General features: G+C 39.7%; 1 protein-coding gene across 1 annotated transcript; it reads left to right on the top strand.

Annotated features, from left to right (window-relative positions):
* The first annotated feature begins 5,107 nt into the window (after nt 1-5,107).
* On the top strand, nt 5,108-11,531 carry LOC140164822 (G patch domain and ankyrin repeat-containing protein 1-like). The gene is given in 3 exon segments (XM_072188196.1): nt 5,108-5,254; nt 8,760-9,524; nt 9,526-11,531. Coding segments are annotated over 2 exon segments (1,143 nt in total). The 5' UTR covers nt 5,108-5,254; nt 8,760-8,777; the 3' UTR covers nt 9,922-11,531.
* The last annotated feature ends 683 nt before the right edge of the window (nt 11,532-12,214 follow it).

The raw sequence follows: 12,214 nt of genomic DNA, 5'->3' as shown, positions 1-12,214 counted from the left end.
AAACATGGAAGAAGAGCTGGAAGTTCTTGGTAAGGTGAATTCAAGTTGTTCAACCACTCAGAGTGAGAGTATCCAGCATCAGCCTAAGCTTTCTAACTTGCGTAAAGCTCACAACACTCATGTTTGTCAGAACACCAGACACATACATAGTATGCGGAGTGACCAACCTGCATGTACTAAAACAAGCTTGTATGCAGGTACAGCTTTAGTCTCTAATCAGACGACTGGCAGTACAGATAGCACCTCATATGCTATTCCTACTTCTTCTCTGACAACCCAGAACATGAGTGCTACTCCAGATTTCAACAATCAACTTTTTGATTCAACCAGGCAGCAGCTCAGAATGCCATCAAAAACGTATCTGCACAACTTGGCTAAGCAGCTTTTACAACAGTCACGTATGCGGGCTGCACAGCAGCTCACTTCACCTGTCACGAAAAATTTCGTCGCTAATGAAAGCACATGCTCAAGTATAAAACGCAGGACGAATGGCAATGTGCAGCGCACTTTTTTGGACATTGAACGTGCATCCGACTCTACGATGATGAGGAACAAAGAAAATCATAGACCTATGCATGGTTTGCAGACCAGAGACTCTCTTCAGCAACAACAGGGCCTCCCTATCTTGCTCCCTAAAGTAAGCGGTATTTACCAAAGTAGGAGGCCTCGAGCACCCGTGGCACAGATGTTGCAGCTTCCTGTGACAGTGACGCAGCTTCAAGGACATCCATCTGTAGATAGTAAGACTGTTCTATCTGGTTTATGCAAAGAGCCCTTCCATGAAGGGAAGACTCTACCCGCTACCCTCACTGTACCGGAACATCCAAGTAATGACGCTTTGGTCAGGGATGGCCTTAGGAGCAGAGATACTCCACTACAAGATGTGTCATGCTACACTCTGGAAAATGCACCTGCACCTATTAATGTGATCGCAGCTGTTAGAGACCAAGCTCGCAATGCAGAAAAGCATGTTGAAATATATGCTCCAGTCCAGCAGAGCTCTGAGCTAATAAGACTTCCTCCCACATTGGACATCAAAGGGAATATACAGATACACCAAGGAGAAAGTGATGATAACTCTAGCATCCCAATGAACAGCAATGCTATCATTAGATTAGACGAAACCAAGTCTTTTTTAGAGAATGGCCGAGCCTCAAGAAAGACAGCTATAGATGCCCATCTCACACAGCCACAGGTGAAAATGAAGATAAAGCCAACAAACTTTGTTTAGCTACCTTCAATATCAAGAATGTGAATGCAAATATGATTGCACTCCAATCCCTCATGAAGAAATCTGATATCATTGCAATACAGGAGCATTGGCTCTTTAATTATGAGCAGAGGGTCTTGGATGAAATTGATCTACTCTTCAACTCTTCTGCCCGCTCCGTGGGCGACCTGCAGCCTATTAGTCCTTTTCAGAAGCCCAGAGGGTATGGTGGGACAGCTTTTGTTTGGAGAAAGACCTTAGATGATAGGATAAAAGAACTCCCTGATGGCAATGATAGAATTCTCTGCATTGAAGTTACAACCAACTCTAAAAAGCTTTGTCTTATCTGTGCTTACATGCCCTGTCGTGGAAGAGGTATAAACAGTGAGGCAGACTTTCATGAGGCTTTGGATACTCTGCATGAAATCTACATCAAATATCAGGACTCTCATACCGTTATTCTTATGGGAGATCTTAATGGCTCCATAACCAAGGAGAATCCCAATACTAGGGACATGTCACTTACCAAATTCTGCAGTGATCACAATATCAATGTCAATGTTCCAAAGCAAGACACCTTCTTCCATGTCAATGGGAAGGACTCCAACCAGACTGACTACATACTTTTTAGGAGTGATGCACTTCTGAATTATACTAGCTATTGCACATTAGATTATGACTCCATGTCAACTAATGTATCTGACCATGTCCCAGTCAAAGTATCCATTGATGGTTCACTCAAGAGGAGAAAAACCAAGCCTAGATCCTGTTCTTTTCACCAGAAAATATCATGGAGAAAAATTGACACTGGGAAGTATAGCAGCATCACTTCAACTCCGTCAACTACAGTTATTAGAGACAATCACCAGCTCTCAATTGCTGTTGACAACCTTATTGATCGACTCAACGATGCCACTACAGACAGCTACCTTGTACCTCCAAGGAAACCAAAGAGATCAAATAAAGGACTTGACCTATGGTCCCCAGAAATTGCAAGGCTGGTGAAGGCCAACAAAGAAAGTAATCATGCCTGGGCACAAGCGGGAAAGCCTAGATCTCTTGAGCACCCAACGGTTGTTGAAAGAAAAGAGACCAAATGCAGACTCAGATCAGCTATTAGAAAATCAAGAGCTATCTCTAGGAAGAGGGTCTATGAAGAGATCATGGAAGCTGATGCTGATAACAAGCTATTGTTCTACAAGTTGATAAAAAGGCAGAGAGCAGCAAAATCTACTGATACTGACACCCTTATCTTAGATGGTAATGTGATGACTGGCGATGAGCAAGTGATGAAGGGCTTCAAGGAGTACTTTGAAGACTTGGCTGTACCGAAGGTGAATGATGATTTCTGTGAAATCTACAAGGCTAATGCTGAGTACATGGGAGTCCTTCATCATGATATGTACCAGGACATAAAGAATAAAATCACCATTGAACCACTCAATCTTGACGACATCAAGAAAATTGTGAGCTCATGTAAGAACCAGAAAGCTCAAGATAGTGATGATATAACAGCTGAGCATTTCAAATATGCTGGCGACGGGGTTCTTCAAGATTTACTGGTCATCATTAACTCCATTCTGAAATCCAAATACAACCCACCTAGATTGATGCATGGAACCCTTACACCAATTCTGAAGAAGGGTAAAGATAAGACAAATCCCTCTAACTATAGAGGTATTACTGTGACATCAGTGATTGGAAAGTTGCTAGAGAAAGCATGGCTTCTGAGAGCTAACCCTATTATCATGAGCAAGCAGAGCAGGCTCCAGAGAGGCTTCACTGCTAACTGTTCTTCTACAAATGCAGCCCTTATGATCACAGAAGCGATTGCTGAGTCCAAAGACTGCAAGAAACCACTGTACATCACTTTTCTTGATGTGACAAAAGCTTTTGATGTTGTACAACACTCAATCCTCATGGATGAAATTCACCGCATGGGAATCCGAGGTGATCTCTGGCTTGTACTGAAGCAATTCTACAACAGACCTACTACATCACTGAAGTGGAAAACATCAGTTTCAGAGTCGTTCACAATACAACAAGGTGTTCGACAAGGTGGTGCTTCGTCGGCTCCAGTGTACAAATGTTACACAAATTCACTGTTGAACCAGCTGCAGGAACACCATACTCACAGAATTGGTTCGGTGGATGTGTCAGCACCCACATGTGCAGATGACATGGCAGTGCTAGCTAATCATCCTGAGGATATGCAGGCAGCCATCAACACCGTCAATGCATATGCAAATGAGCATCATTACGGCATCAATCCTTCAAAGAGTGCTACCTTATCATTTAATACACTGCTTCAAACATCCTTCTACATGAATGGAAATGCTATCACCTATCCGGAGGAGTACACCCATCTAGGAGTAGTAAGAAACCAATCAAGCATGCTGAATGTTGATGAGAGAATACAGCTTGCTAGGAGGACAGCTTATGCTCTCATGGGCGCTGGCTTTCATGGTAAAGATGGTCTTTCACCCCAAATTTCATACCATGTTTGGGCAACTTATGTTATTCCAAGGATGCTCTACGGTTTAGAGATTGCTACCTTCAAGGAATCGGACTTATCCAAGCTGGAAGCTTTCCAGAGGAAGACCCTGAGACAGATACAGTTCCTTCCAGAGAAACCCACTCCTAGTAATGTAGCGGTTTATGGGCTACTTGGCGCCAAATCCATTAGAGCCAATGTTGAGCAGTTGATGTTGATCCACTTTGGTAACATTATCCGAAGTGAAGGTACTATAGAATGGGATATTGCAAATAGGCAGTTAGCCATGAAGGATGGCAAAAGCAAGAGCTGGTTTATGCGTATCAAGCATCTCCTGAACAAATATGACCTTCCATCTGCGTATGTATTACTTGGGAACCCACCAAAGAAAGCAGTATGGAAAACTCTTGTGACTACAGCAATCAACAGGTACTGGGATGAGCAGAGTAGAGACGAGGCTGGAACAAAGTGTTCTTTGAAGTATCTCAACACAGCTACTTTCTCCACTGGTGCAGTCCATCCTGTATGGGGAACACTATCTGGGAACTGTCGGGAAATTGAAATGGCGGCAGTTAAAGCTAGACTGCTCACTGGATCTTATGTTCTTCAGGCGAATCGTGCCAAGTTCAATCAATTTGAAGTGGACCCAACATGTACTATCTGCAATGATGGACCTGAAGACAGATGTCACTTCATATTAGGCTGCAGTAGTCTCGAGAATACTCGCCGTTACCACATCGGAAGGATTTTCCGCCTGCTTCAAAGAATATACTCTTGCAAAACAGCCGAGACTCTCATCAGAAACCAAGAGATCCTTCTACAGATTATACTCGACTGCACACATGGATTGTTGTCCAGCCTGGAGATTCGGCCTCCGCTCTCAACTTTGTATGAGGATATAGAACCGATATCCAGAATTATGTGCTTCAGTCTTCACATGAAGAGAGCATCCTTGCTCAATAGTTTTGTGAGATAGATTCTGCATCAGTCAGCGCGATCATGTGCCAACTGCTACTGACCTTGTTTCGCTGCAATTTTTTCAGTATGTGGCATGTGGCATGTGGCATTTTGTGGCATTTATGAGCTGCTTTGTGCATGTATTGTGGCTTTAGAAACTGTGCTGTATATATTGTGGCATATATACAGTGATTTTTTGCCTGCTGTGGCATGAACCTTTTTGCATGAGCTGCACTGAGAACTGTATATATTTTTTTGCATTGGATACATGTGTGGTGGCGGGAAAGTGCTTCATTGAACTTTAGCAATTGAATCATCATTTGTGCTATCAGCTAGTGGTGGTGGGAAACAGATGTTAGATGTACCTTAACTTACGCTTTAATGCGGTGCGCCTGTTTACAGAGGCGGAATTTCCAAACCAACCAACCAACCAACCAATGGCTGCGCCCAGTGGATGGATTTCCTGTCAGTGGAATGTTTTGCCAGCGTTGTGCAATTTGAAACGTACTTTGTACGATTTATTGAAGATTTTACCAAACGTGGTATTAACGTATATTGTTAAACAATAAAGTGGTGACAATTTAAATGACGAGGTGGGTACCAGTACTGTAATTTAGTCAGTGACAGTCAGTGTATTAAATCTGTAGTTCTGTCATGTCTGTACATTCATTGATTCAGACTTTCAGTGCAGAAAGCTTAAAAATGAATTTATAAAAATTAAATAACATTCACAGTCGGGTTGTTCTTAGTTCACAGCTTATCGCATGATCACAAAATTTTCAAGTAGGATATACATGGAAATTAGGGGGCTGGCATTTTCTTCGGAAGGGGGGGTCACAAAAATACTGGGGGGGTCATAGAATTTTCAGACCAAAAATAGGGGGTTATAATTTTTTAACACCCAAAATAGAGGGGTTATAGAATTATTAAGGGCTGGTGACTTAAAATTTTCATGCACGCTACGCGCGCATTCTTTAATTTCGCAGTCGAAATGTACGTACAATCTATGCGCGCCTTCTTTACACTTACAATAAAAATTTTACCACGTTCCACACACTTTCTTCACTTTTAAGTTTTGACGCGCTCCGCGCCTTAGTTCCGGCAATGAATAATTTTTCTTGAGTCTGTGTAGTTGGAAGGGGGGGTCACAAAATTTTTGGACCCGGGATGGGGGGGGGGGTAAATAAAAAAATTTTCCCGCGAACGGGGGGGGGACTAAAAAAATTGACTCCGGCCACCGACATATTTGTGACCCTCCCCCTTCCGAAGAAAATGCCAGCCCCTTATTTTGTTTGAAAAGGTGATTATTTAACTTGCTCGAGCTCGATCGAGAAGTCTAGCCAAGAATTTGCTCACCGTTTTTAAAATTGCACCGCTGTCCGACCGTAAAACCATAGTGTAATGCTTTGACTAGACTCGCTTGCCAGTCCTATATACGCCGTACCTATGTATATTGAGGACTGGCTTACGCCATTTTGGATGTCAATGGGAAATACACACTTAACGATTTGGCGCCGGTTAGAAACTTGAAAAAAAATCTTTAAAATTTCATCAATGTATATATAAAAGTGGTACCAACCGTATTGTGCTTGCTAATTTAAGACTCGGTTGAAACAAAATTAAGGATCGAAAGCATTTTAGTGTCCAAAAAGGCAAAATTATCGTCAAAGTTCTGCGAAATCGGCACCCTTGCGAAAGGTTCAGAATTGAATCGAACGAAAATATCCGATCTTTGCGATCAAAAACACAAAATTACAACTTTAACATACTATTGGCAAAAGACATTATTACCAAACAATACAGAATAGAAAATTTGACATCATTTTCTCAAAATATTGAAAAAATTTGCTCACTAGACATCGAAAAAGTACGCAATCCAATTCCCGTTCAAACGCGTGGGAAACTGAAAGTGCGATAATCGTGACTAGCTTTGACCCAGAACCAGATGGGCAAAATGGACAAGGATGATAAAATAAACGAAGTCCAATGGAACTCGATTATTAGTTTCCGATTGGATGTTTAAAAAAAAGGATGAGGTCGGTATTTCATTATTCATTATTCGGTCTCTTTTCATTATCCATTATGTCAACAAAATCAATGATATTATGAACAGCTTTCTCCAAATTTAGGTACCCCACCAGTACCAAAGTATATATTGACCATCTCAAAACAGGTATTAATGCTTAGATCATCTTTACAGACATTTTGCAACAGATTGAGAAAAAATTTGAATTTGTTTTCATAAAAATGAAAAGAAATTAGCAATTTTTGTATTCACTAGAAACATGGTGAGGTAATCCTTAAATTTCCATTATTTATTACATCCTCTACCCCTACAACTAAGAAAAAGTGCTGATTATGATTAGCAGGGGATGTCAGACATTTTGAGAGTTTCAATTTTGATTATTTCCATCTCAATTTTCAGATAATTGACTTTTTATGAAAATAATGAAAGTTTTGGTCAAATTGAAAAAGTGATGCGGGCGGTCAATCGGAAACTAACAATCAAGTTCCATTAGCCTAACGAAGACAACAGAAAATGGAGCTAAAAGAGATGAATGATGTTATCAAACAGTAAAACATAATTTATTTATCCATAAAGAATCCTAATTACAAAGTCTGCTGCTCTGTGAATGTATGTCTATAGTCCATAAATCATATCGGTCATCAATGCAGCATAGAAAATAATATATGTGTGAAATGAAAGAGCTCCAACTGAAAAGTGACGCCTTGTCGTCGCCTAGCTGAGAGGGAGACGCAATGAAAGCCCGCCCTCTCGTCTAGTCGATGCCACGACTACAACTAGCCAATCGGAAAGTGGAGTTAACCACCGAGTTTTCCGTCCTCCATACTGCGCGCAATGCGTTTCCTTTTCGCCGCATGTCTACGTGCCGAAAAGGGTGACGCAAAAGCTATCAAGAGAGGGGAAAACAATGGGACCTCAGAAACAATCAGCGCTAATTTGGATAAGAAGATCACAATGCAAAACAGGGGATTGTAGAAAACAAAATCCAAGTTTTGAGTCCAAGTGTTGATTATATTGGACTCTTCAACTCTGTACAAAGTATAGGAAGGAAGATTCTGAGAACATAATAATGTATATTATAGGGGCAAGGACTACAACTACAAATTCAGCAACTCAAAGCAAGTAGTTATTGATTTATTGATCAAATATTGGTTTTCCCTCATTTTTTACTGTAACTCCACAACAGCTGTTGTCTGTGCTGAAATACAATTTCCAGTGCAGTAGTTGTAGTCTTTGCCCCTATAATATACATATCTTACTTGTCACCAATGCGCTATAATTTTTAAGTAAAATGCAAAAATAGGCACAAAATTGGACAGGGGTGTATTACCCCCTTAAGTGAGTAAAATACCTGGCAAATTCAAGACTTTCCGCTAATCGATCGATGTGATGATGTCACAGAAAACTTTTTTTGCATTTCAGCGTTTTTGAATACCATGTATCGTTGGAGCATGATGAAAAACATCCACAGTCCAAATTTGATATAAAATTGGATCGATTGAGCACATATTTATTGGTTGAGCTATGAGTTTTAAAATATTGGACGAGATGTAGTCGAGTCCAATATCTTAAAACTCATAGCGAGACTAATAAATATTGGGCGTAAAGCATCCAATTTTATCATTATTATGTGTTGGATCCAATATTTTCACACACTTGGATTCATCAAAACATAATAATGGTGGGAATCGGATCATGTGGGCCTTTTATTTGGCCTCATGAATACCTAATTAGCCCCATTGAAATTGGCCTGGTTCCAAACAGTTATGAACCAGGACAATTTACACTGATTTCAATGGGGCTAATTAGGTATTCATGCTGCCATATCTCGGGCCCTCATGATCCGATTCCCACCAAATTTGGACTGTGGATGTTTTTCATCATGTTCTACTGAAATATGGTCATGAAAATGCTGAAATGCAAAAAAGAAAATTTTATGACGTCACACTTCAGTACTCTATATGCATTGAAAAGGCTATTTTCTCTTATCTCTTAGTAATATGCATTTGATCAGCACATGCATGCTTTTATATAGTACCGGTAAAATAATTTTTGTATCAATGTCATTTCAGATAAGGTGCGGTGCTGCTATGGATTTGCCCACTACATCATCACAATCAGCGGATGAAGTACAAGCAGCAAGATTTCATCACAGGGCTTCCAGATTTAGACCAATCTTGTTTCGACGGGCCACATCAGCAACCTCCTCACAGACTACAACCACAGGAACAGATCAAGATGAAGATGCCAATTTTTCCAACTCAGCAGCAGCAGGTCAAGAAGCCAAGGACTTTTACGAGAGACTCATTTCGGAGACTACACAGGTTGTTGATAACGAGGAAAGAACACCTCAAAAGTTGTTGAAGAGGAAGAAAGTTAGTAGGAAACAACCACATGAAAGGAGGCAAGATGAAAGTTGTAAGCGTCCGACTGATAAACAAATGGCAAAGCTTGCCAATAATTTATTACAAGGAGCACAGCATGGTGATCTGAAGAAGATCAAAGACGCATTAAAGCAAGGGTGTGATATTAACACGGTGGATGATTTTAAGTGGACAGCCTTGATGTGTGCTTGTCATAGTGGTCAAACAGAAGTTGTGCAATATTTATTAAAGAAAGGTGCATCGTGGGTTGATCATTATGATCAAAAAGGTAGAAGTGCTCTTACTCTAGCCAAAGCAGCAAAGCACATGGATATTTATGACCTATTGATGGCTTATTCTCACGATGAGTTGCCAATGTCTACACGATCAAGGACACATCGGCAAGAAGCAAATGGATATTCATGTAAGATATGCAAAATGGATTTTACAGAGATGAGCAAAGCTGAGCACCTAATCGTCTACCGTGCACTTGTTTAACTGTCAGCACAAACCGCAGTCAACTTTCTATCACATTCCCGAAGGCAACATAGGTTTTAAATTGCTCCTAAAAGATGGCTGGGATAAAGAGCAAGGTCTTGGTCCAGAAGGGAAAGGCGCAAAGTTTCCAGTGAAGACGATCTTGAAACGAGACAGACAAGGACTAGGAGCTAATCCGGATGATCCACAGTCAAGACCAAGAGTGACTCATTTTCAGCCACATGATGTAGCTGCAGTGAAGAAACCTAAAAAGGCTACCACAGAGAAACGGATGAAAGCAAGTACTCTGAGCAAGAAGAAAAGACATAAAGAGGAAATTAAAGAAAGAGCATGGGAAATTGGGTTCAGACAATCTTTTAATACTTTTGACTGATATCATATTGGTAATACATGTATGTGATGATTAAGCTGTTGTGATGTTCAAAAAACATTTGCAAAAGCGTACTAAGTCCACAAAGTACAATTCTGAGAAAAACACGTTTTTCTGATATGGCAATTTTAGTTTGATTGATTTTGTTCATATTGCTTGTGGATTAAGGTATCGTCATAGTGAACCAAAATTATGGGTTTATTTGAAATTTGTAAACTTTTTTTATTTATACATCTTTTGTTAAAAAAAAATAGTGGACTTACAATGTAGAGCGTTTTGCCACTAAACAGATTGACCCCCTTTCTAGAAACCCCCCTTTTTACCGTTTATGATCTTAATTTAGTATGTCAGTCTTAAGAGCTTGACATCTGCTTGTCATATCAAAAAGAATTAATCAAAAACCTCATTTTCTTTTTTAATTATGAATTTTTTTGTCTTTTAGCCAAAATGACCAAAATTGCCAATTTTTAGGGATTTTCCGAAAATTCATTAAATTTTGGTTTTTGCTCAATTTTGACAAAATTAATTTTTTTTAAAGGTGTTTTTAGGTTTTAAATGCAAAAGAACACTGTTCTGTGACCTAATTAAACAAAAAAACATTAAAATGTACGTTTATTAGTCTCTTAGGTGTTTTTATTCAAATTTTACCCCATTTTCCGGAAAATAACGAAGATTTCCGGAAATCAATAATTTGAATGTCTCGGCAACGGAAAAAGATATGAATGTGAAACAAAGACCAAAAGATGTATTTTAACATGTTTAATACGTTCATATCAAAAACTCAATTCCGACCTCGGGTGGACTTAGTACGTTTTGCATCTAAGCTCTTCAATTTATTTATTTATTATTATTTATTATTTATTGACTTTGATATAAAAACATTGAAAACATTGACTACTTTTAATGTTTATGACCCACTCTAACATAATGAGCACAAAGTTAACAAAATGACTTTTTGGGATATAGGGCCTAGTACATTTCAAATCTTTGCTTTCAAGCTTTAAAATTATAGCAATCATGCACCAGTCACTTGTAGCACATGTTAGAAAAGTACTTTGATTTCCCTCTTCGTGTCCAAAATATTGAAAATTTGATGATTTCAATGTTGTCAACTTAATGTTAATAGATTGAAAACATGTTGGAAAAACATTGATATTTTCAAAATACATTGAAACATCGCAACACTTTAGTGATGTATGATGCAATTTTTTCAGTTTCGCCATCGAGCAATGATTAAAGGAGAAAATACGAAAAGGAAAAGTGATCCCGTCAGGTAATTGAACCCAGGACCTCTGGTTTACGAGACCAGCGCCTTAACCACTTGGCCACGGGAGCTTCATGATTAGGCAGACTGGGAATTCCTTATTCCTTGCTTATTCCCGTCGAAAAAAAATAAAACACTGTTTTTCATGTTACATGTATGTTCCTCTACAGTGAGGACGGCATTATTTACGCTTGTCAAACCCGAGCAACATTGGGATGACTTGCACGAAAGAGGTAGGGTTAAGTGACCGCTTATAGGTTGAATTCCCAGTCTGCCTAATCATGAAGCTCCCGTGGCCAAGTGGTTAAGGCGCTGGTCTCGTAAACCAGAGGTCCTGGGTTCAGTTCCCGGGCAGGATCACTTTCCTATTTCCGCCTTTAATCCATTCCTCTATGGCGAAACTGAAATAGAATTGCATCATAGTTTGCTTATTCCTGTCGGAAAAAAAAGCCACTGTTTTTCACTTTAGTGATGATTGACACTGACAGAAATGGGCTAATCCATTTTAAAGTCTACACTCCCTCTGTGGATTTAGGAAATATCTTCCACAGGGGGAGTATGAATTTCAACTGGAAATCTGCCAACTCTATTTGAAACTCACCTCTGGAAGATTCAGGTTGAATCATTCTCAGAGGGTGTATAAAATTCAACCGGAGCTGTCTTATGTATTCATTCCATTTGAAATTCATACTCCCCTATGCAAGATATTTCCAAAATACTCCACAAGGGGAGTATGGATTTTAGATGGAATAGCCCAATACATGTCCTGTTTGTGTGTCTATTTTTGATACTATATACAGGGGCTTAATTTTGTTGCAATTTGCGTGGATCAAAATTGATTCTCCCAAACTCATCTGGCGAGTAATAATTAACTGATCATCGTAACTTAACGCATACAGAATCAGAGACTCCGGGAGATGTTGAATATTGGGCAAAACTAGATAAGTCGAATATTGGGCGCAAAACGTTGAAGGGGGTGGAGTGCGGAGGGGTATCCCCCTCCTGCACTTTTGCGCATAAAAAGCTTTTGAA

This window comes from Amphiura filiformis, chromosome 11 (assembly GCF_039555335.1).
Source record: "Amphiura filiformis chromosome 11, Afil_fr2py, whole genome shotgun sequence".
Taxonomy (NCBI): domain Eukaryota; kingdom Metazoa; phylum Echinodermata; class Ophiuroidea; order Amphilepidida; family Amphiuridae; genus Amphiura; species Amphiura filiformis.
Note: the sequence above shows the minus strand (reverse complement) of the source record. Positions and strands in the feature narration are given on the sequence as shown.